General features: G+C 39.5%; 1 protein-coding gene across 1 annotated transcript; it reads left to right on the forward strand.

The window, feature by feature from the left end:
• Window positions 1-1,103: 1,103 nt before the first annotated feature.
• On the forward strand, window positions 1,104-26,665 carry TMEM47 (transmembrane protein 47). Its single transcript, XM_031556829.2, has 3 exons — window positions 1,104-1,527; window positions 15,810-15,950; window positions 24,008-26,665. Exons 1-3 carry the CDS (start codon window positions 1,302-1,304, stop codon window positions 24,184-24,186), a joined length of 546 nt encoding a protein of 181 aa, XP_031412689.2. The 5' UTR covers window positions 1,104-1,301; the 3' UTR covers window positions 24,187-26,665.
• Window positions 26,666-27,172: the final 507 nt, after the last annotated feature.

A 27,172-nucleotide genomic window follows, 5' to 3' on the forward strand; every position in this document is an offset into this window, starting at 1 on the left:
TGAGAAATCAGAATCACGCCTCTTACTTTCCTGTAAACAGCTGTAATAGCAAAGCTGGTCATCTTCAGGAGTCTGCAATACGAACAATATTCATTCTTCTTATTTCTGCTTTAAAGGACTACAAAAGGAATGAAACAGAGTGAAGAAGTTGTCTAAACCATTAAGATTTAGACTTGTACCTTTTGAAATTATTGAGAATATTCCTGTAGTTAAAACAGATCAGGACCTCTGAAAGAAAATTGAAGTGGGGGAGAGAGAGGGAGAGGGAGGGAAGAAAAAAAAAAAAGAGCTAAATAATATTAACAGAGATATAGTAATTTGTATTTCTGGAGAAGTCTATTTGTTGATTGATTTATACACCAGATGGTGGCTTTCCGGGCTTGATTTCCCCCTTCTCATTTTTATATTTGTGCCTTAACTCTGAAGGCTGAAGTCACAGTGCTCTCCTTCAGATCTAGAGGGGATTAATCTTCTTCAGTACTCTTTAATGGACATTATAGAATACCTTGTGTGTGTGTTCCTATGTCATGAGGGCAGAGCTGCTTTAGACAGTGAGTTACAGCAGTACCTGTGTTTAATAACTAACCTAAATACTCACCTCTGGCATTCTCAGTGCTGTAATGATAATTACACAAAATAAACAGAGATGAAATGAAGGCTGGGCATCCCATCCTTTCTCAAGATTTAATTTGGGATCTGAAACACAGCCAATGGGAGTGGGAATTACCAGCATGTCCACATGCAAACCATGAAAAGGTGATTTTTTTTTTCTTTTTCTTTATACTGATAACTTGCAATTTAATGGTCATTTCAGACAAGGAACCAAGCTCAGGCACTGCCAACCCCACACTTGAGCTGGAGCTGGATGTCCCCTGGCTCCTAGGTTCTCAGGCGGTCCTCACGCGGTCCTCCCGCCTAAACTCGGCTGAGAACGTTCTCCAAACTTCAGCCCCAAGGCCTCACCCGTAGCGGGCCGGGCAGCGCGCCATCCCCCCGCAGAGGGCGGGCAGGGGGCGGAGCGCGGCGGGAGGGTTCGGCCGGGTCGAATCGAGACGGGCCGGGCGGCGTGGAGCTGGGGCCGCCTAGGGGGAGCTGCTGCACCTGATACACCGGGGCGGGAACTCAGAGAAGAGGGAGGGAGTGGCGCCGGCTGCCGCTTGCCGCCTGCCAAAGCCGCTCCCCGCCGTTAGTCAGCGCTCCTCCTGCTTCTCCTGCCGGCTGCCGGGGCTGTGGCTCCTGTTCCCCTCGGGGCCGGCGGCAGCGCGTCCTCCCGCTCCTCCTCCCTCCTTCCTCCCGGCCCTATGGCTTCGTCCGGCAGCGGCATGGAAGAGGTGCGCGTCTCGGTGCTGACCCCGCTGAAGCTGGTGGGACTGGTGTGCATCTTCCTGGCGCTGTGCCTGGATCTGGGCGCCGTGCTGAGCCCCGCTTGGGTGACGGCGGACCACCAGTACTACCTGTCCCTGTGGGAGTCCTGCCGCAAGCCCGGCAACTTGGAGAGCTGGCTCTGCGAGTCCACGCTGCACAGCGGTGAGTGTGAGAGTGACACGCGGGTGTCCCCGGCCGCCTCCCGGTGCTCCGGCCCCACCCCGGCCGTGGGGACCTCGCCCGTGCCCGGGCGCCCCGCAGCACCCCCCGGCGCTCCGTTCTCGTCCGCTCGCCTTGGCTGCCTCCCTCTCCGGCCGCGACCTTTTGTCCCCTCTCTCCGGGCAGCCTTCCCGACCTCCGTGTCCGTGCTCGGTCCTCCATCCTCCTCTTCGGTCCCGACCGCCCTCCCCGCCCGGCTCCAGCCCATTTCTCTGTCCTGCGAGTGAAGGTGAGGGCGGTGGAAATGGGCTTTGGACGTAACATATGCTGCTGAGGGTTCCGAGAGTCCATGCTCTGTTGTTTCTCCTCTCTGCGTGATGGTCTGGGTTCAGCGGAGGTGTAAGGTTAGCTCTGTGAGTGACGGAGGTGACTGATTCTGTATTTGCGCTCGGCGGTTTGCACAAAAGGTCCCGACTTTAAGCCGGTTTGGGTTATTTTTCTGTGTCGCCGTTGTTCTGAGAAGCTCCGGGGGATCAGGGATCCTTACCATTCTCTCCCCATCCCCCAAAGTCACTGGTCTTGGCTAGCTGGGGCTTCCCAAATAATAAAAAAAAAATATTGCTGTTATTTGTCCCGAGTGAAGACATCTGGATTTTAGCTCTCTGCCAGCTGTCTTGATGCGCTCAAGTCTTTTTCTAGTGTGTATTGCTTGATATTGTTCCCATAATCTTCTGTACTCCTTTTTTCTCTCACCACATTCTCTATTTTGACTTCTAGATGCTTGGCTTTTCATGTGCTGGTCTTATATATATATATATATATATTATATATATATATGTATATATATATGTACATATATGTTTTGTGTGTGTGTATATATATATATATATATATATATACACACAAAAAGAATATACATACAAAAAGAAAACAGTGCGTGATATAAAAAAGCTGCCTGTTGAATATTTTTCAGTGAATTCTTTTGTAGTTTGATAATTGTTTCCATTTTCATGCCTTTTTTAATTTACTTTATGCCGATGGCAACTTCTGGAGTCCTGTTAGAAGCACCCACAAAGGCAGCTAGTCTCTCTCCACCCTGTCCTCCCTCCACGCACGCACACTCACATCTCTAAATTATCCCTTTGCATCACTGAGCTCTGCAACTTCTGGTACATCGCCCAGGGATGAGATGCTGGCTTTGGGAAGGGGCAGCAGGCAGCTTTTACCCTGACTTCTCTGAAATCCTGTTGTAGGCTCTGTGGAATTGCAGTTCTCTACCATGGTAGGAATAGTACAGGTTCCTTCGCTCCTGTTCTTATTTTTTTCTGCCATTGTGTAGAGTAATGTTGGAGGTTTTGAATGTTGATTGGGGTTTTTGTTTTATATCACGTAATGCCAAACTGAATTGTAAAGAAACGTCAGTTCCAATCAGTTACCCGGGCTTCTTCACAAACTTTGGAGAGCTTTCTTTTCTTCTCCAGCATAAATGGAAATTTATGTAGGAATGTTGGCTTCGGCGTGTCTCCTTAGCAACGTGAATCCTTTACCCCTTCTTTCTGTCTCCTGAAATAGTATCCCCTTGATTGCAGAAGGACTTTTCAGATGGCGTGAATGAGAACCTGCTTCTACTCTGACCCCCCTGCGCACACACCCTTTGTCGGGTCCCCCCCAGTCCATCCCCCACTGCTCGTGCGTACACACAGACACAAAGTGGGACATGAAGAAAAGCAGGGCAGCTTATGGCACAGCATATACGGCAGCTGATCTCTCTGGTTGCTTTGTTAGTTGTCTGTGTGCTTAGGGAAAGGTGGAGGATGAATTGGTGCAGACAGATGGAAATAAAATGTAGTTTTGTAGGATGCTGTGTGGTGAAAATTTGCCCCCTCCTGGTACTTTTTTCTGCCCTGCGTTAAAATTCCTGCCTTTCTGATTTGTGCTTATTTTGCTTAGATACTTTCCAGTATAGTGGAGGCAGGTTCCACAAACTACTGGGGCAGAAGTGAGGGATTGTTTTATTTGAGGTGCCTGGAATAAGCTCTTCATTTTCCTCATGTTTGGCACACTATTCTACACTCTAAGGAAACCTGAAATATGAGAAACCACACTTTATGCTTTTGCTTTCTGCTGGTGTGTTATAATTCCCATTAGAGTCAATGGAAAGGCTCCCAGTAAGTTCACCGAGTTGGTTTGGGCTCTTGTTTGAGACCATTTTGTGTCCTCACTTAATATTTTAAGTGCACTTTTCTCCTACATCAAAAATATAGCGAGTGGTATATTTTGAAGAGAGTGGAGAGCTCCCGCAGGGAAAGCTCTTTTAGCTTGATACTAACGCAAGCAGCTTTGTAGCTAGCTAGCTGTGAAAAGCAGTAGCGTACACAGGCAAGAGGCATCTTCCCCCATGGTTCTCAGAGATTTACTTCATCATCCCTTGAAGGAGAGCACCTCAAGTGGCTCCATCAAGGGCAAGCTCATGCTAGAAGCTGTTAAAGCACATTCAAGGTTTAATTAAAAATCTTTGTAATTAGATGTAGGACCCCTGACTGCTATCAAAAGGGCAGCCTGGTAGCACTGAGCAGAAGGGAAGGCACAATGTGATTACATTGGCTGTTATAGCTAGCAGAAAGTGATAATTCTCAGTTTTCCTTGAGCATTGCTGGTGCTTGGAGTATTCTCTTCATTCACTGTTTTCAGGCCTTTTTTCTGTAGCTTACAAGCAATCCTTTGCTCTCATACTGTTTATAAAGTTGTGTAAATGCTATACAGGGTTGCTGGTTCAAGTATGTGACATGGCGAGTCAGATTAATTTTTAAAATCTTAAGATTATAAAAGAACTCATCCTCATTTGCTTTCTTCTTTTCAAGTCTACGTGAAATACCAAATACCTTTTTGGTTTTCTTTCTTTCTTTTAATTACAATAACTGGAAAGGTGTTCATGCATATGCCTCTCTCCATTATGAAATTCTAAAATTCTCCCTAATATGAGCTTCAGGAGCTGAAGATTTGACAGAGTTGCTGGTGTGGAGAGCTTCGTGGTAAAATCTTGAGATCCAGTGTTGGTGCTCTGCAGTTTCACCAGCTGTCTTTGTGCATAAAATTATTTTCTCCGATTAATGCTTAAATTGACTCATGCACGAGTTGTCTTTAGCGTGTGGGTTTAAAACACAGCAGGATTAAACTGGAAAACTTACAGTGCTTTGTGTCATTAAACAAAATTTGCTTTAGAACTAATTTGAAGTGTATTAAGTCTGATTTGCAGTGGTTTATTTACGGATTTATCAGCAGCTAAGAGTTATGTGTGAAAGTTCATGCCCATATCAGCATCTGTTTAAAATTAAATACATCTTTGCTTAACTGCATGGTGAATCTATTCCTGTACAGGTAGTTGCCTTATATTTGTAGAATAAATAATAATAAATTTGAATTTATGCGATTCACTGTATCCATTATAATTTTCTAAATCTAAGATTTGTCAGCATGATGTAGATTCCATACGGTCTGATCTGTCAGGTATGTGTTGTATTTTAGTTTAAATACATAGATAATCATAAAAAAGAATGGTCCTTATGAAGCATTTCAGTTTATTGTGGAAATAGCACATATAAAATATATTTGACTGAATGCCAGTAGCCAGTATGAAACCCTCCTGATTTATGGGGGACATATGACTTTGTTACTTAAGAATCTGTGTCTTTGTTTATGTAGCACTTAGTTTTCTTTAAGAGTATTACAGTATTTAAAAACTCTCCATACATGGCTATTTGAAAACTAAAACACTCTCAAAGAAATAAGTGTAGCCAGGTCCCTGTGCATATTCAAGCTTAGTGGTACATGGACCATACATGTAAGCTTAACTTACAGCTTAAAGCTGTAAAACAATCAAGCTTTGTGCTTATAATTCTGTTCTAATTTGTTCTTAAACATAAACAAAAATCAGAGGCTGCTCCTTTGGTAGCACTTGAAGAAGTTTAACCTTAATTATACCTTAGATGCAGATATCAGAATTAACATGGCTCAGTGGTCTTAGATGGTATCTGCTTGTTTTGAATCTAAACAGTTGTTCCAAGGGAAAATTGCTAGCTTAAAAGCAGCTTTCTCGTTAGAAGATGTGGATCATTGCTCAGAGTTGATCTTGACACATTTGTAAAAATCTTAGCAAGTCTGATAGTTTGCTATAAAATAGCATAAGAAGAACAGATGTAATTTTACTAAGTCTGAAGAATGTAGCTCATACAATGTAAAGAGGAATTAATAAAACATTCATTTTAGTTTTGAAAACTGTGATCAGTCATGTTTCCATGTTACTCTTATTAATCATCCCCGACACTTTATCTGATGGTAGGTATAAAATCAAAAGCTATAATGCCTCCAAGTCTTCACCAAAGACCCTGAGCAAGCTGCTCTAGCTTTGAAGTTGAGTCTGTCATGGAGACTGGCCCTGATTTCCACAGGGAGATGGATTAGATGACCTACAGAGGTTCTTTCCAACCTAATTCATCCTGTGACTCTGTGATGACTGATAACTCTGTTTATGCCTCATGTTTATCTGACTCCTTAAATGTGTTCAAAACACCTTGAATTTGTTAGTTACCTCTCAATTAGCCCGAATGTAGTACCTTAAAGTATGCTTCCTCTTTTGTAAATGGACTGCTTATTTTAGACAACCCAAGTTTTGAGTAGTTTCAAACCACCCAAGTTGTGAAAGTAACAGATCTAAGACTTCTGTACAGTAGTCTAGACCTCTCAGGACGTGTATGGGAACTGTTGAGTCACAGCCTGAACCACTGATTGATCACCTGAGACAAGGACTGGGTCAGCCATGGGGGCACAGGTGAAGGCAATTCCAGCCAGGCTACACCCCTCCAAGACCCCATTTAAGGGCTGACTACCACTGGGCAAGGATCTCTTTCTGGAGATTCCTCCTTCTTGGAGTTTTTCACCACGAGCCTAGATTCTCAGATATGGGTAAGCAATCTTCCTTGATTGTTTCTTTTCCACCACAATAATCTTTCCAACTATAATACCTGTAAAGTACCATCCTAACCACACTGCTCTTCCAATTGTATGAGTATGACATCTGCCACTTCGGCCACTCTGCTCCAGCCAATGAGGAAACATGGTTATAGCACCTTCATGTTCACTGTATGAAGTTTATGCAAGTTTATCTGATCGTGTAGAGAGTGCCACACACCTGATGGCCTTTTAGAAAAAAAATAAAGGAAGACTTCTCATCTTAGTGGATTGTTGTCATTGATGTTGTTCATTGCAATTTCAAAATCAGTAATGAATTCTGTAGCTGTAATTTGTCTTTATTAAGAACTCTTGCACCAGTACATTAGAGAAGTTTCTTATGTGAGGGAGATTACAAGTGATGTAAATATTTGAGGATACTTTATATTTAGAATCAAGTGTAGAGCAACTTTGCCTCTGTCACTGATTTGTGGCCAGAGATGACTGCATAAGGTTCAAGATGACAAGCTGTAAAGGGTAAAGTCTATCCAGCTGTCATGCTTTATGTGTTTTAACTTGTTCCAGTTCTACAATACAGGGACCATCATTTTTATGGAAAGTACTCTGAACTGTTTTAAACACTAATTTTTTTTTTTCATAAGGAACAGCGGAATGAGTTTTGAAAATTGCAACAGATTGCTAGTTGGTTTGAAGAACATTGGTAATTGTGGGAGATGGTTATGCTTCTGTTACAACACAGAGTGTAATTCTTCCTTCTTCAGATTACTAAAATGTAGTAGTGTATATGGATGAGGTCAGAAAAGGCGAGCTTTACTTGAAAAGCTTGTATAACGCATCTCCCACACATCTCTCCTAATGACACCGTTCTAAGACTTGTAGGGTTTTGTGTTGTTCTTGGAGTTGTGGGTGTGTGTGTTTTGTGCTTTTTTTTTTTTTACTCTCCTTGAGTGAATGAATATACAGTAATTCAAATGGCATAGTAGCAAGCTAATTTCAGAGGAGTGCCATGTATCCAAGGGAAGGAATACCCATGTATATGTTGTGTTATTCTGTGAATGAATTATAGGTTGTTATGATTTTCTGTAATGCTGCACTAATCTTGAAGTCATCTGTTGGCAAAAGTGATGTGCAATGCGTGTTGCCTTTAAATAATAAAATAAAGATCTTTATAATGGCTTGACTCTATTTGGAGACATACTTCACTTAAAGAGTTTTACTTGGTGATTTTTAGAATTACAGGCAGGCTATGACTCAGAAAGAGAGGAGCTATCCTAAAACCTCCTGAAGTGTGTATTTTGTATAAATAAGCAATGTAATCCTTAATCTTCAGGAGATATGTCTGTCAGTGAGCAGAGGAGCAAGCACCTGTTATGTTTAAAGTCTCCCATACAACTGTAACCCCTCAGGCATTAGGCCATCTTGTCTTGAAAATCTGTCTCCTTTGCGCAGCAGCAGCAGCAGAGATGGTTAACATATTTTTATTGCTTCTGTTGTTCAGTTTGATCTCCTGCAGGGCCTAAGGACAAAGCTTGCTATGGTGTCAAAGCTTGCAAAGTCCAGTAGTCTCAGTGCCACACACACTATGTAACACAGCAGCTGAACAGAAATGTTAGATGAATGCAGTGCATATTTCATGCAAGTCTACTGTAGAGACCATCCTGAGAACCTGGGTCTATGTCTGCTTTGTGTGCTGCTGACTTCTCTGGGAACCCAAATGTCCCCTGCCTGCTCAGCGGCATCCTGAGGTAGAAGACATGGAGCTCTGTTGGGCATTGGAAGGTGGATGGAGAGTTGCCTGCACTGCCACCATTGTTCCCCAACCGATCCACATAAGCAGTGGTGTTTAAAATGCTTCCTGTAGCATGTCATGTATCTGCACAATGGGTGTTTGTTCTGGACCCTGGTCTAGCAAGTGCTTCCCAGGCTGAGGAAGCTAGATAATGGAGCAGCTGCCTCTTGGGAGGCTCATTCCAACAGGCTGCTCCCTAATCTGGAATAGAGCCAGTCTCTCCCTCTGATCAGTTACCTTGCTCTGGCGAAGAGTAGAATGAGAAACAGCGTTGTGTCCCTCTCACTCAGGTGCTAGGTGGTTGCTGAGGACTTTTCTCTCAAAGCTGGGAGAATCTGGGCTTCCTTGTTGTAAGGTCAGGACAGACCAGTTAATATAAGACTGACTTTAAAGCAAGGCACAAGTTCACCTTCCCTCACATTTGTTAGCTCACACATCTTGTAGATCTTGTTTATATTTTTTCTAGCTTGGTTCTAGAAGATGGGAGAAAAGAGTAGTTTCAATCAAACATAGTAGTTAAATTTTTTTTCTGGGAAATGGAAACAGAAGGTTAAGTCCAGAGATGGGGAAAAGATGTGTTGTTTCTGAAAATTCCTCTAGCCCCTAGGATTGGTTGATGTCACGTCTGTAGAGACTTTCAAGGTGAGGCTGGATCAGGTCGTGGGCAACCCGATATATCTGTAATGTCCCTGTTCATTATAGGAGAGTTGAACTTGGATGATCTTCAGAGGTCCCTTCCAACTCTAAGGATTCTGTGATTCTATATTGCAATTAAGGAAGCACTTGCCATTCTTTCATTAGTATCCTGTGTCTCAGTATGATCAGGTATCCCTGATTTTGCTCCAGTTAGCTGCTTTTGGACACATCTGTACATAGTCATTTTTTTTCCTTTGGCTCTAAATGGCTTTCCACTCAGCATCAGAGGCATTAAACCATCCTGCAAGCTTCTTGTACCGTAAATTGAAAGTGACTGATACCTTATCTAGAATCTCTGAATTATCCTTAGGAAGCACTTAAGGATTTTGGCAATAAACTTAAAATGCTCAAATTTCTGTTTGGATATTGCCAAAATTCCGATGAATTAGAAGTATGTGAAAAAACTCACTGTTAAGCCCACCTGTGTTGTGCAAGACTCATGGTATCCAAGGCTTTGTGTACAGATAAAGGCCAAGTTCTAAGATATTAGCACAGTACATCAATCTTCTATTGAAAAAGAAGCAAAAAACTGTTTTGGCTCTTCCCTAGACAGCTGCTTTTTATGTATGAGACCTCGTACATCATATCATATATTCAAATTCACGCTAACATCACAGGTAGAGGACTGTCTTGATGACGTGTCTGAATTTTGTTTTAAGAAATGAACGCACTCAACCACAGCTGGCTGGTTGCCACAGCTCTGCCTAATAGTACCTGCATGGAAAATTTTCATACTTGAGAAAATGCAAAAGATAAAGTGCCTCTGGGCAGCAACTGGTAATGATAAAAATACTATACAAACTGTCAAAGAGTGAAAAATATTGAGTTACTGTTATTTTGTACAAGGCTTTGCCGTGGAAAGTTGTGGCCAGAGCAACTTAATGGGAATTTAATATGGATCCTGCCAGAAGGTGTTTCTCTCTGTAGTGTGCAGAAGTGAAGACCACAGACACCCTGTGGGCTGTACTTGTGTTTGCTGTACAAGTGGAGGACTTTGGACTTTCAGGTTTAGCTGTTTTGCCCTTCATCCTTTCAGCAGCCAAATGAGTTCTTTTTCCTTGTGCTTTTTTGTTTGTTTGTTTAGGTAAAAGCAGAATTCATCTGACCATCTCCCTTTTTAAAACAAACAAAACCAATTTTTTTTCATGCCAGGTGACCTTCCAAAGAGTTGGCTTCTTTGTAGATGCAATATTTTTTATAAGATCTTAATTGTTATTGAAGTGTCTTTTTTTTAATTTCAGTATTTTGATTGAATGTGATGGAGTTTGATGTACAGAAGTCAACATCTCATCACTAAAATACATCTGTTAATGCTGAAAAAAAGAGCATCATGCAACAAATGTACTTTTAGAAACTAGATTCTCCCTTGACTTCTTATATAACAATCTCACTTTTAAAACTTTTGTTAGCTGATAGCTGAGTTGATGATTGTTGATAACCTTAAAAATAATTCTGAATGTGAAGCAATTGGGAATATCTGTAGCAATCTTATTTGATTTAGCTGATATGATATTCAGTGGATTATATTCCTGATGCATGGGTACCTCAACTTCTGATTTACTTGACACATACTTTTAACTTAAGTGCTACAATACAATTTACAGGAATGTGTATAGGTTGAGAGCAGGCTAAGTTGAAGCTTTGCGATGAGTCAGAAAACAGACTTTAGAGTATTTTAGGGTTTTTCATTTGTTTTCTTTTTTTTTTCTCACGAAGGTTTTGTTTTGTGTTATAAGAAGGTCTTTCATTACTTCCAGCTTATAACGAATGTGTACTTTCTTTCTTCAGCCTCTGTGAGGAGAGGACTGTGGAGAACCTCTGTTGAAAGAATTGAGTACTTCATTGCTTTTTAAGAGATGCGTTCCCTTTACTTGCACTTCCTGAAAGAACCACATGTACTAAATACTTCTCATGTTCCAACAATGTTTTTATTTCTAAAACCTCTTACCATGGAATACCACATACAGGGAATATTTAACTTTTCAAGAATTCACCAAAAATATAATAACTGTGACTATGCTAGATATTTGTCCTGCTTTTTCTCATGTTAACAAATGATCTTTTTTTTTTTTTAAACAATGTAGAACAGAGTTTTTTCCATCTTTTTATGACTTTTTAACGTGGTACCAAAGTACTGTTTTGCCAAAGAAATAGTGCATATACAGCTGCTTCTAATTAAAACTGAATATACTGTCAAAGCTTTAGGTCATTTCATTTGGAGGGACAAAGAGGAAAAATCCCATCTTTCAGCGTGAAAATTAATGTGGTTTCCATATTAAGAAACAAGTAGAATTTTCCAAAGAGATACAATCAGTCTGTATTTATAAAAGGGCACTTAGTTATGTTTGAACAATTAACTGAAATGTAATTATATATAAGAATATTTTTTACTCAAGGTAGTAGTTTTTATACCATTTTATACCATATGTGTTTTGATGTATGAAGTACCTGGGTTCAGTTTTACTTACGTATGCAAATACAGAGATCCACATCCTTAAACTAACAGGCAGTCTGTTAAAATAAAAATTATGCAGATGTTATCGTCACCATCAGAACTGAGGTATGTGTTTCCTATGGTATTGTGGTATTCACATTTAATGCTTCACGGGCAGTGCAGAACAGTTGTTATATACTGAGGTGATTCTCCCATCTACTCTGTTCTCGTGAGAACCCACTTGAAGTATTGCATCCAGTTCTGGGTCCTCCAACACAAGAAGGATATGGAATTGTTGGAGCAGGTCTAGAGGAGGGCCACGAAGGTGATCAGAGGGCTGGAGCACCTCCCCTGTGAGGACAAGCTGAGAGAGCTGGAGAAAGCTCTGAAGAGACCTTATAGTGGCCTGAAGGGGGCCTATGGGAAAGCTGGGGAAGGACTTTTTACTAGGGTATGTAGCAACAGGACAAGGGGAAAAGGTTTTAGACTGGAGGAGGGTAGATTTAGACTAGATATTAGGAAGAAATTTTTTACTGTGAGTGTGATGAGACACTGGAACAGGTTGCCCAGTGAGGTTGTGGATGCCCCCTCCCTGGAAGCATTCAAGGCCAGGCTGGATGGGACTTTGAGCAACCTGGTCTGTGGGAGGTGTCCCATCCAACCTCCCAACCAAAACATTCTATGAGTCTATAAGTTAAATGAGGCTTTTCTTAAGAAATCTGTCTTGAATCCTTTTACATCTTAAAAGATGCTTTAAAATAATAGTAACAACAACCAAAAAAAGACTCTGGTTGTTCAGACTGCTTAAATCCTGAGAATCAAAAGAATTCAATTTAGAATTGTTTCTGCAGGTGTAAAACAACAAAGCAACTTAATTTTGGCATGTCTGCATCTTTTAATATGTAAATGCTTTTTAAACATTTGTGGCAGTGAAATTTCACTGGTTATTGGCATTTTTCTTAGATAGTTGTTGCATAGTGAAAAATATTTGTGAGTTTTTCGAGTGCTAAAATATTGCATGTTTTGCATCCAGAAGACTGATAATGATCATCTCTGAAGTCCCATTTTGCTCATTTTCACGCACATTTTTTTTAATCTCTGCATGAACTGAACTGCTGAAACTTCAGAAGTAAGTACAGTAGCTTGTTTTCCCTTGCTCAGAAATGGTGCAAGCATATTTTGGATACCTTTAAAGTAGGCTGATGATGGTTGTGTTATGTGTACTAATAACACCATGTAAAGGAAAAATATGCTGTTCTCATTTTGATGCTGGACAGTCTGAGGAAACTACTGATATTTATTGTAGGAAAGTATGATTGCTGTGTTCATTTTGTTATAGCTAACTTATCTTTGAGGGTGTTCTTCCTTCAGAGGTAGCGATCCAGTTGTCTTTCTACTTTGTATGTTTCTTTTCTCTTGCATTAACAAAAAGAAATGTTAAGTAAAAAGTCCTTGCAGAAAGAAGGCGTTACTTAATGGAACCTAAGTTTTGTTTTGTCACCAGCTCTGATGGCTTTCAGAATTGAAAGTTAAGGTGTTTCTGAGACAACAAAGAGTTTTAAGTGTACAGTTTCATGGTGGGCAATATAGGAAAACTCAGTCTAGTATTATTTATGCAGTAATGTCTGACTGGAATTACTTCTACAGCATTCTTTAAACAGAATCCTCTGTTGCAGCTCTACATAAAGGCTGGCAGCATTGTATGCTGCCGTGAATGGAAGTTGGAACTACAGGGGAAAAAAAAGAAGCCAATTCTAGACATTTTGGCCCAGAACACAATGTTAAATATCTAATTCTCAGTAGTGTGGAACATAATTTCATATTGGTCCTCCTGCCAACATCAACGATGAGGTTCTCTTATTCTAGAAACTAATTTTGTTTGACTAAGTCATTTCTCTTTTAGTTGAGTGTGTAGGTGTTTTTTTGACACTGGTTTGTGCTTTTACTTCCCACATCAGTACTATTAAGGTAGCTTATTTTTTAACCTTTCTAAAATCCATTGATAGGTCTGTTCTGGGAACTAAATTATATTCTAACCTCTTGCTTCCATCATCTTTGCCTTAGTTATTTTTACTTGATTAGTGTCTTGCTTTGGGAAGCTGTAGCATACTCAAAGGTTTTCCCATTTATTTATTACTCTCATCTTGCATGCATTTTATTTGCGTTAGACTTGGCATGTGGTCAATGTGAGGATAACATTTAACATTTATTATTTGTTGTGGCTTTCAAAAATGTTGGGCTTTTAGTTTTCCCATCTGGCACTTTGACTTATCACTTTTCTATGGCTTTTAACTTTGGGACGGAATGGATTGGTCTAGTCTTTATATCTGTGCCATTCTTAAGTGCAGGGATCTCTTTCATGGTGTTCCAAAATGGTCTGTTCTGTTTGTTTATTTCTGTATTTTCTATCCAGAACACACTCTGATATTGGAGGAATACAATCTAAATAATCACTGAACTAACTCCTTAGTATTTTTGAAGTATCATGTCAATGTTAAATACCACTTCTCATAGCATTCCAATCCATAACTAAAATCATATTTTCATCCATCAAGAGTAAAGCAGCAGGACATATTTTTAAAGTAGAAGAGGGGAGATTTAGATTAGATACAAGGAAGAAATTCCACCACCAGAGGGAAACTGTGGCTACTTCATCCTTGGAGGTGCTCAAGGTCAGGTTGGATTGGGCCCTGAACAGTCTGGTGGGTTGGAACTAGGTGGGCGTTAAGGTCCTTCCCAGGCCAAGCCTTTCTGTGATGCTATGACACACAGCAAACTGCCGTTTTAGATTGCATGCTGAAAGTAGGAGAATGAAGGATTGTATCCAGCCTTCGCCCAATAACAAAACAAGGAGTAAATGTTCTTGGAGTCCTGAGAGTCCAGAGACTTCCCCACAGAGGCCAAATACTTAGTAATTATAGTATTAATAAATGACATGTCTAGAAAAAACAGACAAGGAAAAAGAAAATAAGTGTGTACTTAAGCACACATGTAAAGTAACTGTCTCTTTTAGAAATGCTTTTCTATCTCTTTAATTCAGTTTCTTCATTTCTCTCTTTTATCCTTTTTCATATAGCATGCAGTGGCTTTTTGTGATTATAGCTGCAAATCTTCCATTTCCAAACCCCACAGCTGCACTGTAGGTATCTTCAGCAGATGAGGTCCCTGTTGAAACAAGCTGTACTCTTCGTTGATTGTTTTTTTGTTTGTTTGTTTTTATTTTTAAACACAGAATTTGGATCTACTAAAAAAAAACGTAGATTTTTATTGCTGCTGTTCTTAGTAACCTTCATTTATTCTGAGAATAATTAATCTTGTTATTTACTTTGAACTATGTAACACATTAAGCCATTTCATTCTAAAGACTGTATGCATGCTAGTACTTTCAAAGTAATGAGATGTATTGAATCCATTGGTCCTTTTCTCATAAGCTGATTATGGATCTTCTTCCTTAAAGAAAAAAATAGTAGTGATAAATAATAGTGATTGGATTCCTTTTCTTGAAGCTCATGATTGCAGGGAAACAGGGTCTTAAGAGAGCTGCAAAGAGAAGCAGCACAAAGCATGTGCTTCTCTAAGGCCTTACAGAAGCTTTTAAGCTAGACGTTCTGTAGATTCATGGTGGACGTCTGCTTACAAATTGATTTTGTTTTTATATTATCTGAGATTTCAAGGACGTTGTTTATAACCGCATCCATAATGCGTGAAAATAGCTAGCAAATACACAGGGTCAGATCAAGAAGTTGCTTTCGGGGGAAGTAAAGTAAAATTGACACTTCAGAATGGATTTCAGATTTGACTCGGTGCACCAAATGAACATTACTGCCTTTATAAGGGCTTAACATCCATTTTGATTAGTATTGAAAATGATTTATTTTCCCTTTCTTTTATCATCTCCTTCCTTTAGTTTTGTTATTACTTGGCCTTGCTGCCTCTGTGATAGCATGTGTCCATGATCAGCCTCTGCATTTCCCTTTCTATGCCACCTCAATCAACTCAAGCAGAGGTTTGACTTTCACTCTATTCTTTGAGAAAGTTACAGCACTTAGCTGGGGTTAGCTAACACATGCTGACTGATTCTGGCCCAGCCTCTATTTCTCATTCTAAATTGGGCAAAACCAAGCTACCAAATTATTCAGTCTTCCTCAAGCTAAAATCCCAGTGAGGCCAACTAAGCCTTGAAAATGTGTGGGAGGTTGTGGCACTTTGCTCTTGAATCGCATCTGTTGTATAAAAGTGTTTTGCTAATTAGGAAGAAAGAAATCCGAAGTGTAGCTGTGTATTTCCCCAAGCTTTGGTGCAGGCTCTGTGTTCTTTGTATTCTGATGTTTATCCCAAGCCCGTGGGCTCGTTTTGCTGCAACTGACTTACATTTTTCTTTCTCTCTTTTCCACACAGACTGGCAGATAGCTACTCTTGCTCTGCTGTTGGGTGGTGCTGCCATCATTCTCATAGCTTTCCTGGTTGGCCTGATCTCTATCTGTGTGGGATCTCGGAGACGATTCTACAGACCAGTTGCAGTCATGCTCTTTGCTGCAGGTAAGCAGTTTACCAGCACTATAATTAAAATTTCACAAGGGCAGTTTACTTTTGCAAAAGATGATGTTCCTGGTTCTGTATACTGATTCAGAGGCACTTGGTTTGCTTCAAGTCCTATGAGGTTTTTGAAGATACTATTTCTGCAAGGTATTAGTCAGTTTTGCAATTGCATTATCTCAAAGCTCAAAAACATTTATTGGCGTTTTATTGGCATTTTATTTTGTGTCTGGTGAATACATGCAGCGGGGAAACCATGGTGGATAAACCCATTTAAGACTTTGTGCAGCTGCGTGGCCCCAATCTTATTCTTCATCCAAAGCCTTTTCTGGAATTTTAGCATTCTTTTACAATTCTAAAGTGGAAAAACAACTGCTTGGATGTGAACTCTTGAAGCCCTGTGAAAATAAATATGTTGCAAGGTGTTTATATATGCCCCTGTACTGCTGGAGGACTTTATTTCATTGTGTCATTTTGTTTCCTTAGTTGTTAATTTAACAAACTGTCACTCTGTGGTCCCTGTTTGGCTTTTAAGAACATCAGGATGGAACAGTTTATCTAGACTGTTGCAAAATCTTCAGGGAGACTTATACAACCGAATTGTCTGTGACACTGTTCCAGTGAGGTATAATTACAATATCAAATCATCTCCTTTCATAGATTCTGGTGTTCTAGGGCTTAGGCAGCACGGATGTTTCTATTTCTCCCGAGATTCACCAGGAAAGGTGTGCCTTCATCCTGTCGCTCACATCCGCACTGGAGCTAGCAGCTTAAGCCCCTTTTGATAGTCCATAATGAAGGGATTGACAAAACCTAGTCTTCAGGACATATTTGAAAAAGCCACTTACAAGGATATGAAAAAATAAAAACTTAGCATGTGAAGGGCATTCAGGAATGAAAGGAAGCTCTAGGGAAGGCTCCTGCTGCCCCCTGCTGTTTTTCTTAGTTTGATTGAACCACAGCATTTTGAGATGCGCTTTTATTTGTTCAAGGAATATAAGTAGGTTATATTTTATTCACATTGAGAAAAAGAGTACAAACTAGGATCAGATTCTCTGAACAGAAATTGAATTTTTTTGTTCTGTTTGTTGCATTGCTGAGCTGGTTGAATAAATAAAGGCACTACTGCCATTACTTTCAAAAATTAACATTAATTTTGACATTATAAAACATATTGGGTGTTTAACTTTCAAGGAAATGGGATTCTTGAATTTATGTAGGTGTTTCTTATTTGTTGTTTTATTTATCATAACATTGTGTAGTAATTTAGTAATTGTTCAGGTATGCACCAATCTTGCCATATCGCTCAGTCAGTGGGTAGTTGGTACTGGGGGGAGCTGAGGGCGAAAAGCAAAGAAAAAATCTTAGTATTTGACTTATAGCTTAGTTTTTAATCCTGTGCATAAAATTATTTCTAGTCTATTAAAAATGTTATGGAAGAGGCAGAGATTTAGAGTCCTAGAATATCCCAAGTTAGAAGGGACCTACAAGGACCATCAAGTCCAACTCCTGGCTCCATAAAGGACCACCCAAAATCCAAATCCTGTGTCTTTGACCATTGTCCAGATGGTCCTTGAACTCCAATGCTTGGGGCTGCAGCCACTGCCCAGGATAGTCTGCAGGGCCTGGCAATCTGCTAAAGAACTCTTCCTAATCTCCAATCTGACCCTCCCCAATACAGCTCCTACCTCTGGTGACTGGAGAAATTAGATTTAGTGCTTGCTTGCATTAGAAAAGAAAATATATAACGCTGTAGCTCACAAGTTGTGTTCACCTCTTTCTTTGCCTTTTTGTATATGTACACATGTGCGTGCATTTTAAATTGTTATGTCCTGAAGTCTGTTAGAGGAAGAGAGATGATGAGGTTAAGACGGCCTGTTTCGTTCTTCATTATCTGGCAAATCTAGGATGAGTTATGTGGGGATTTGGCGCTGACATTGCTGCTGTTCATTTTCTAAGGGTTTTATCTTTGTTTTCAGATACTTTTAGAGATGAATATGGACTGACATGTCTTGAAAGAATCAGGAGGATAGTCCACTGCTGAAGTTAAAGGGAAAATCAAGGTTGCAGCACAGTAGTTCTGCCTTATGCAACTGTCCGTAGGTTCAAGCCTTTACCCTGTTTTTTACAGAACATCTGTGAAGCTAGAAAACTCTGTTCTGTGAACTTACTGGTAACACAAAATATTTTGTATGGCTGATTAAGAACTCATCTCTGCATGCTTCTACTGGTGCCTCATAGGAGGACACTGTCTGGAGATATTAGTGGCATTTGTGGAAAAGAACAGAAATGGCCTCCAGTCACTTTAGAATCCAAGCAGTTCACTTGAGACATTTTTCTTGTAGTTTTAGTGTATCTTTTTAAAATTTTGTTTTTATCTTAGTTTCAGGTTTTAGTTGGTGACTTTGTAGGTGAGGAAGATGAATTAGTTACCAGAGCTGGAAGGGATGATGATGATAAAGCCAAGATACTGAGAATAAGTCAGCAAACAATCAACAGAAGTGTATCTTTAGACCATGCACTATCAGCTCTCTGTAACTGGAAGAGGAACAGGAATACCTCAAGTAATGGAAAAATGTGGAGCATACAGAGGCAGGACACTTTCGTGTGGCGCTACCTTGGGTCCAGTGGGGTTTGTAGACATTATCTCATTGCTAGCTGTTATTATCTTATGGTGGCTTGTGTCAGTGTGTTGTGTGAAGAACAAAAATCAGTCTTAGTTGAGCTTGGTAGGCTGTGTCCTCATATAGCTTTTTTGTTTTTGTTTAGTAGGGACCTAACTAGATTATATACTTGCTGGGATATCAAAGTGCTCCTGATTCAAACTGTCCCTGAGAGCTGCATTCTCAAAGTACTGTGTCCAGTCTCTTAAACATGCCAGTGTTTAAGAGAGTCGTCAGTCGGGGAGTTTCATGATGTGGTTACCAAATGAATGCTAACAGAGTCAAAGTTTAGGAATAGAAAGAAAGCATATAATTGTTAAGAGTCCTTAAAAGCAACTAAAAAAGGAAATTTAAAAGGTGTTTGTGTTCATGGCCTATATTTTAACAGTGCTTTTTGAGAAGCTGCAGAGCTTGTGTTCTCTCTGTCTTAATAATTTCTCTCCTTCTCAGCCCATTATGACCCAACTTTGACTGACTGGGAGGTAATGAAATTTTGTACGGATGACTTATGTCAAAACAATTTCATTACCTTTTACGACTAGGTCTTAGAAGAAGAACCTTTGGGGTCAGTAAGCTTTTAACACATTTCACAGGGTGTTCTTATGTGTAAGCTGGAAAAATGATGGCTAAGTGAAAGTATGGGTGAGGGAATAGACGAATGACAAGCAGATAATATTTGGAAAATACTTAAAGAACATGTCTTTACATTCTGACAGGAAGTGAGAGCACAATTCTGCTTGATTAACTCTTGAGTTCTGTGCTGTTATTTATATTTGTAATACTGTGAAACATAGAATAAAAGTATACTTGCTAAGCTTACTCTTACAATGAAGCTACAAAAACCGCAGTTATATTGGAGGGCAGAATTTGATTGTGAAGAAGTGGCAGAGTGCTCTTCACAATTAAGGTGAAGGAAGTAGTTAAGTTGCTACAAGAAAGCAGAAAGAATGACAGCATCAAAGAAGCAAGTTGGCAGGATACTCTAGGTCATCTGACCCAACCTCATTGTTGAAGCAGAACAATCACTAACATTTGATCTGTTAACTTTGCTTTATCTCGACCAGTCTTAAAGAATTCAAAGAATAAGATTGTGTAAACCCTTCAAGTATGTTGTCCTACTGTCACATTTACCTCCATATGGCTTTTTTTTGTTTTCCTGATATCCATCCTGAATGTCTGAAATTGAGTTTTGTGTTCATTGCCAATATCTTGGGTTTCCTGGCACTACAAAAAGTTTTGTTCCTGTATCTTTGCAGCTGCATTTCAAGGTAGATGATGGCTGCTGTGAAATTGTTCCTTTGTCTCCTCTTAATGTATCTAAGTAAAACTAGTGCCTTCATCTCTCTCCTAAGGTTGATTTGTTGCAGGCTTCAATCATTTTGTCAGGTTTCTTAACCCTTGCTCTTGGCCAGTGAATTCGTGCTGACTACAGATTGCCTCCTTGTTCTGCCAGTGCATGGAGATACACTCCATGTTTCCAAGGTTTGAAGTGAGGCTGACCAGCCTATAATTCTGTGAATTTTTTACTTCTAGTCAATTTGAAACACAGGCACAACTTTAACCTTTTTTTTTTTTTTTTTTTCCCAGTCATTGGGAATATTTCCAAATTGCTGTTGAGTTTTGTATGGATGAGAGAAGCTTCACAATTGCATTGACCGTCTCTTTCATCACACTTGTGTCGGTCCCATCCATCCCTGTAGACACGTAACTGCTGAGTGTCCTAATTCTTCCCAAATCTTCCACAACTCTTGGAGATCTTGGGGAAGGTTTCATGTTTTTACCATATGTCATTAGACTGGCTTTTCTTCCCATCATTGGACAAATATGTTCAGAACTTCATTTTGCAATTAATGCACCTGTGGAAATTCTTAACTTTTTTTTTGCCATTTCCCAGCTTTATGTTGAGCTCCAGCTGGGCTTCAGCCTTCCTGGTTTTGTATCTATGCATCAAAACTGTGCTTTTATATTTCCCACTCATTGTCAATCTTTGTTTCCTGCTCTTGTATGCTCCTTTCTTACATGTTCATTGAAAAACTCCTTGCTTGGTCAGCTGGACCTCCTGATGAAATTCCTCATCTTCCTGTGTAGTAGGGTAGCCTGTTCTAAGCTAGCACTATTTTAAAAATCAGCATGAATAACCCCTCCCTTTCTCATTGTGCTCCTTCCCAATTAATTGTACAGGGTTGTATTAAGTACAGAAACTTCCTGTACAGTAGTTTCGTGTCTGATAATCCTCGAAAATGCAGCACCCATTGGTTTCTAATAAAGCATATGTGAATGAAAGAATGGTTGAGAGTAGCAGAGAAATACCCAAGTTTCTTACTAATACCACGATTTTCATAAGTAGAGACTAATTGAAAAGCTGCTTTATAAGTAAGTCTGTTAAACACTTTAACAAAGAAAAAAAAATTATACTTTCCTAGTTTTAAATAATTTGTTGTGTTTTTTTGGTATGTTTAATATGATGAGTGTATATACTTCATGTAAATAGAGTAAAACTATTATTCTTGTTCCTGTGCGATTCTCTTGCAATTATCATGATTCTAGCCATAAAAATGGGTCTAACCTTGAAATGAATAGTCTGTTCAAAAGAGAACAGTCATCTCAAGCTAGAGTTTTAAAGTGGATTTTTTCTTTAAAGATTTCTTTTGCAGCCTTCTCTTCTACAGGAAAGAACCAATGTTTCTCAAGAAGTGTAATACCTATACGTTCCATAGGAAACTGGTCAACGTAGCATGGAGTCCATTTAAATTCACTGAAAGCAGATCAGTAGTTGCAAGCGTTGACTTTAGCATCTTTTTGGATCGCACAGGCCATTTTTCATAACTTACTATCTTTTTGTGGTCTTTTTCCACTTTATAGGGAATATCAATGATAGGACACTAAATTAGTGCAAAGTCACAGCGATGTTATATGGTGTGGTTGTTTCTGCCTACTTGTTACCAACACTTTAAATTTTTTCATAAGCGTAGATGAACTAACAGTAGCAAAAGCAGGAAACCTCACCAAAAATGTCAGCACTATCTGTTGTAGCTGTTGCTCCTTAGGTCACATGTTATTTTAGTGGAACCACTCTTTTGCTTTGTTTTGATGAGTCCAGTCCATAGAATAAAATTCCATATGCTTCTCATATTAGATTGAGGAAAAGTAGAGAGTTTCCTTGGTTGAAACTTGATAGATACATGCACACTGAGGGCAATTTCTATATTGACCCAGCAAAGGTGCTGCAGCCCCAGTTCAAGAGGTCATTAATGAACTTTTAGCCATTCATCTGAGGAAATCCTCTTTACTTTGAGTGGTCTTAAAGATGCTTCTAAAAGTAAACGTACGTTGAGGTGTTTTGGGGTGTAATGATGCTCTCATTATATAGAATTAGAATATATAATCTTTTCATAAGAGTAGGAGCTTTTTCTAGTATTTGCTGTCAAAAGTTCTCCAGTGTTGCATGGTATTTTGTGAGCTGGCAAGCAAAAATTATATTAAAATGAAATAACACACAGTAAAACTTCAATAACTCTGGGATTAAAAAACATCTTGTGGATTTTGGTACCCACATCAGAAAATCCTCTATCCAAACATTGTTCAGTTTGTCAGTCCCAAGGAAGAGTCCAAAGACTAGTCTGTAAGCTATCTGGCTGCTAGGCAGGGATGAATTTCCAGTGTGTGTTTTACACAGTGTTATCAGTGTATGTAATCAGTACTAAAAGTCCTCTCCCCCATGCAGTCCCCATCCTGAAGATAGGAGAGCATTAGTCTCCAGGTGCATAATGGATGGTGACAGTTTGACAACACTAAGTAGGGCATGTGGGAATTAAAAGGAAAATGATGGTTTTCAGGTGTGCAAAACATTCAACCAAGAGGAGAATATAATTAACGTTATTTTCCTGCAGTTTCTGTGTAATTTCAAAAGGGTTTCTGTAGACCCTAGTGGTCTTATTCTTTGCTGTGCACTGGCTTTATAAAAAATTCTATAAAGAGTGATTGTAACCTTGTAAACTCTTAAAAAATAAATAAATAAATAAAATAAAAGAAGTTCCCAATCGATGTTAATATTGTCATTATGGCATTATGTTACGCGCTACTGAACTTTCATTCGAATACATCCCAGGCCTGCAAATGCTTAAGCATGTGCTCTGCTTTGTGGGTGTGCTCACCCTGAGCACATCAGAGGGACGGCGGTCTGTAGGGGAAGTCATGTGCCGAAGTCTTTATAATTTGGTCGTGCTAAATGCTGGAAGGGAGCCACATCTTGAATTTGAAGGTTAAGAAAAGTTTTTGTATGTTTCTGTGATGGTTAGTCATTTGTAGATGGCTCAACTGGAAGCCTGGAGAATCACTAAATCATGTATCTTGTTCTCGTACTTCAAAATAAGTGTAATTTTCAGCTGCTCACTCTGGAGACTGCTGTCCCAATTGTGCTGTCAGCAGTATGCCTGACTTTAAAAGAGAACGGACACCAATGAAACTGAATTCTTTGTATGAAAATTGGGGTTCTTCATCTGCATTTTCCTTTTCAGGTTACTTTGTGCAATTTTGATGTAATACAACACTGAATTTCTCCGCAGACGCGTGGATGATGTTGCATGAGATCTGGCGCTCAGAGACAGTGCTGTAGAAACTAATGGTTTTTAAGCTTTTTCATGCCTTGGATTTGATCTGTTTTATTAACTTTTTTCAGCATGAAACATCTCTGACCCACCTTCTAAATTCATAATACAAGGAAATGCTTGCAAGTGGGAAGTTTAGTGATTGATCAAACTTTATGGATTCCTTGGTATTCTGTGCAGTAATATCATTAATTCTGATTACACGACACGGTAATGCATGTGAAATAGGTAATTTGGTGAGCCTCCACTGAACATAAATATGGATCGCCTACTGCAGTTAATTACTATTACGTTAAGTAAATGATTTGATTCTGAGCTTTATTTCTTAATATTCATTTATTCTTGTTTCTCATTGTTTTGACTTGGTTTTAATAGGCGTGGAACACGAGATCTTAGGTTTGTTGCTACAGAAGGAATAATGTCTCCAGACCAAAATACAATGAGGAGAGACGGAAAAGAATTGGAAAAAGATTGCTTTCACTATTTATTTACCAGACACCTGATGGGTTGTTTTTATATCGTAACAATAACATTTTTTCATCATCAGAGGAATATGCAAGAACTGCTCTGTTGTTCAGATGAAGTAAAGGTTGCATATGTCATGTATATGAATATTATATATAAGCATACATATGTGTGTGTATGCATATATATATGTAGTACTCAAAAAGGGCAGTACTTACTAGACGAACTGCACCAAGAGCATTTGGAAAAGCAAATTTTGGTTTTGTGGTGGTTTTATGGAAATGTATTAAGGCCTCTTCTGACATCTGATTTGTTTCTCTTTCAGTTGTTCTTCAGGTGTGCAGCTTAGTCCTCTACCCAATCAAGTTCATCGAAACAGTCAGCTTGAAAATATACCATGAGTTCAACTGGGGCTATGGCCTGGCTTGGGGTGCAACTATATTTTCATTTGGGGGTGCCATTCTTTATTGTCTGAACCCTAAGAACTATGAAGACTATTACTAGAATCATTTAATGAAAAGAAAAATACCAGAAGGATTACCCCCATCTTTTCTAACTCACTGTTTTTTTAGAACACTTGTGGAGCACCAGTCTGCTCTGTTGATAAAATAGCCTTTGCCTTTTGGGTGTGAACACTGTAACCAGCTTTTACAACCATTTAGAAGAACTGCAAACACTAGGATTGCTGATCTTACGTAGGCAGATGCTGCAAGCTGCTGATACATAAGCTTTGTTTTTCCTGACAACAAGCGAAGGATCTACATGACAGCGATCATTGTGAGAAATGTAGTTGGAATGTGAATGCAAGGCCAGCATCTGCTTTTGCCTTCAGGGGTGCAGCTGGTGTAGGCTCCATTTAGAAGTTTCCCTGTATCATAGAGGATTCAAATGTCTGATAAGCAGGCAATGGCATCTTGTACAATAGGCTGTGTTGGCCTCTTGTTGCTTGCTCGGAAAAGCTCTTAAGGAATTAGTTGCGAGTGACTGTGTCGAGGGCAGTGAATGTAACTGGTTAATGGCTTGTCTAATATCTGCATTCAGCAGTCTTCTGGGAGAAGTAAAACAACTACACAGACAGAGGATTTCAGGAATTGACATCACCGTGCCAGCTGTAGCAGATTGTTGAAGGAAGTCCAAACCCGGAGACATGTGCTTCTGACTGTGTGGTTGGAAGTTGTCTCAATTCTTGAGTGTTTTTTTTTTTTGGGGGGGGAGGGGGGAAGATAAGGAGGAGAACAAAAAGACCTTATATGTCCCTAAGACATCTGAAATGCATGAATGAATTGCAGTTTTCCTAAGTACTCATTTAACTTTTGAACAGCATTATGAAAAAATGCATATGGAACAAGTTTGATTATATTTTTGGAAGGTATTAGTATAAGTGAGTATGTGTAATACATATATAAATGCAGAGGAAGAAAGAGAATTATCTTTAAATTGTAATAGGAGCTGTGGTGCAGTGGTTAAAATACTGACGTTGTACACATTATTGGGGGTCTTAGACCAGTACCCACGGTCATGATTGGTGTTACAAAATAAACCTAAAATGATTTGTCTTCTGTATATGTCCTTGTACAGACTCTGTTGTGGGAAATGCATAGAAGTTCACATCAATCTAAGGTAGAAGTGGATGAAATAACTACTTTCTATTCCATATGTAATTCTGTACTTAATAAAAATTGTACAAAAAAAAAAAAAAAGGTGTTACAGGGAAGAAAAACTACCATTTAAAAAAAAAAATCTAGTTAGATTGCAAGTGTTTCTGATAATCAAGAATATAGCCAAGGCCCAATCACTTCCATATTAAAATATTAGCACTGCAGGAGCTAATCTCATGTTTTTAAAGGCTGGGTTTCTAATAGACTGGCTGATGATTGTGTATCTAATTACCCTTGCTTGGTATGCTTCCCACTTAAACATCCAGAGACTGTACCCACCAAATGGAACCCAAGTTAAAATAGAGAGAACTTCTATGTGAATTTAATCCGCATCACTTTTATTTTTGTTTACAATTTCCTTCTTTTCATATCTTCAATTAATTATGAACATATTTTTATACAATTCTAATCTTTAGAAATGACTATTTTTTAATGGAGAAATTTAAAGTATATTCTATGTGGGCCTCTGCACAAGCAGATATGCTGCTGTTGCTTGTCCACCTCTGCACAAACGGTTTTGCTGGCTCCAGGGAAAAGGCTGCCGATTGCCTCAATGTTAAAAATGCGTTTGCGGTGTTAATGTTTGTGCCACAGTGCCCAGAGAGCAGGGGATCTGTAGGGACCGTGCTACCCCAGGACTGCCTCTCGGAAGCTGTTCTCAAAGTGCTGCTGCCGTGTGGAGGTGATTTTTAAGACGCGGTGCCTCTTGGGAGTTAAGTCTTTACTATCGCAGCAGAATATTCTGTATCAGCACTCCTTCCTGAACCAGTAGTGAGTAATTAGATTAGGCAGAGCAAAACGATAGCTGCATTTAGGAGGGATTGTATGGCAGTGCCTAAGGAGGAAAAAAAAAAGATGGGAGGGAAAAATATGTCCACTTATTTTGCAGGCACCAGAGAGTATTCGTAACTCTGCTCTTCCTGAGACTGACTTAAGGCAGATAATCAGTATACAGTAAACTCTATATCTTTCTGAACAGCTGTGTAGTTCTGCTGTTACTTAGCAGCACAAAGAATATTGTAGATTGGCGTGGGAGTTAGGCTGACGTAGAGAAGCCCACTGTGAGAAGATCGCTGTACCTTTCTAGGAGGGCAGGGTTTTGGTGCCAGCGTATCACAGCACTATGCCTATGCTGGCAGGAAGTTACTATGCTGAACCCGTATCACATCTTCTAATTTACCAGATAATTTTTTTAATATAGAATTTGAATGAAATCAAATGTCAGCCTTAAGGCACACACAGGTTAATCGCTAACACTCCTAAAGTCACACAGCTCTTAATTTGAATGATGTTCAGGCAAAAAAAAAAAAAAAAAAGCAACAAAACCTACAAACATGGATGCCTAATAACAAACTTCTTCATTCATATGTGAGTTGGAGAAACAATTTTTAGTCTCAGCACCTGATTTTCCTCCAGAGCATAATGTTAGCTGTGAGGATGCACCTCTCAAACTCCTCAGGTTTGTTAGCATTTGGGCATCCAGCGTTCAGATTTAGGCACCTACCTTAATCAGCTTGGAAACCTCTCGTTAGTTTATGTTGCCACTTCAGTTTCTTCTTTCTTAGTAAATGCTGCTTTTCAGGACTGAATGAAAAGTGACTACAATGTTACCCTATTTTTTGTTCTAGCCACACACACGCACACACACAAAAACAAACAAACAAAAAAAACAGCACATGTCTTTGTGTGTCTGTACAATGAGTTATTCCTTTTGAGTGTTATGCTTGTGTCATACCATCATTTTTTCAGTTGTTTGGCTTTATCTCACTGACAGGATGTTCTTTTTCCCCACTCAAATCCATTGTTTATCATCCAAATATATATGAATGAAG

This window comes from Meleagris gallopavo, chromosome 1 (assembly GCF_905368555.1).
Source record: "Meleagris gallopavo chromosome 1, MGAL_WU_HG_1.1, whole genome shotgun sequence".
NCBI classification, from domain to species: Eukaryota; Metazoa; Chordata; class Aves; order Galliformes; family Phasianidae; genus Meleagris; species Meleagris gallopavo.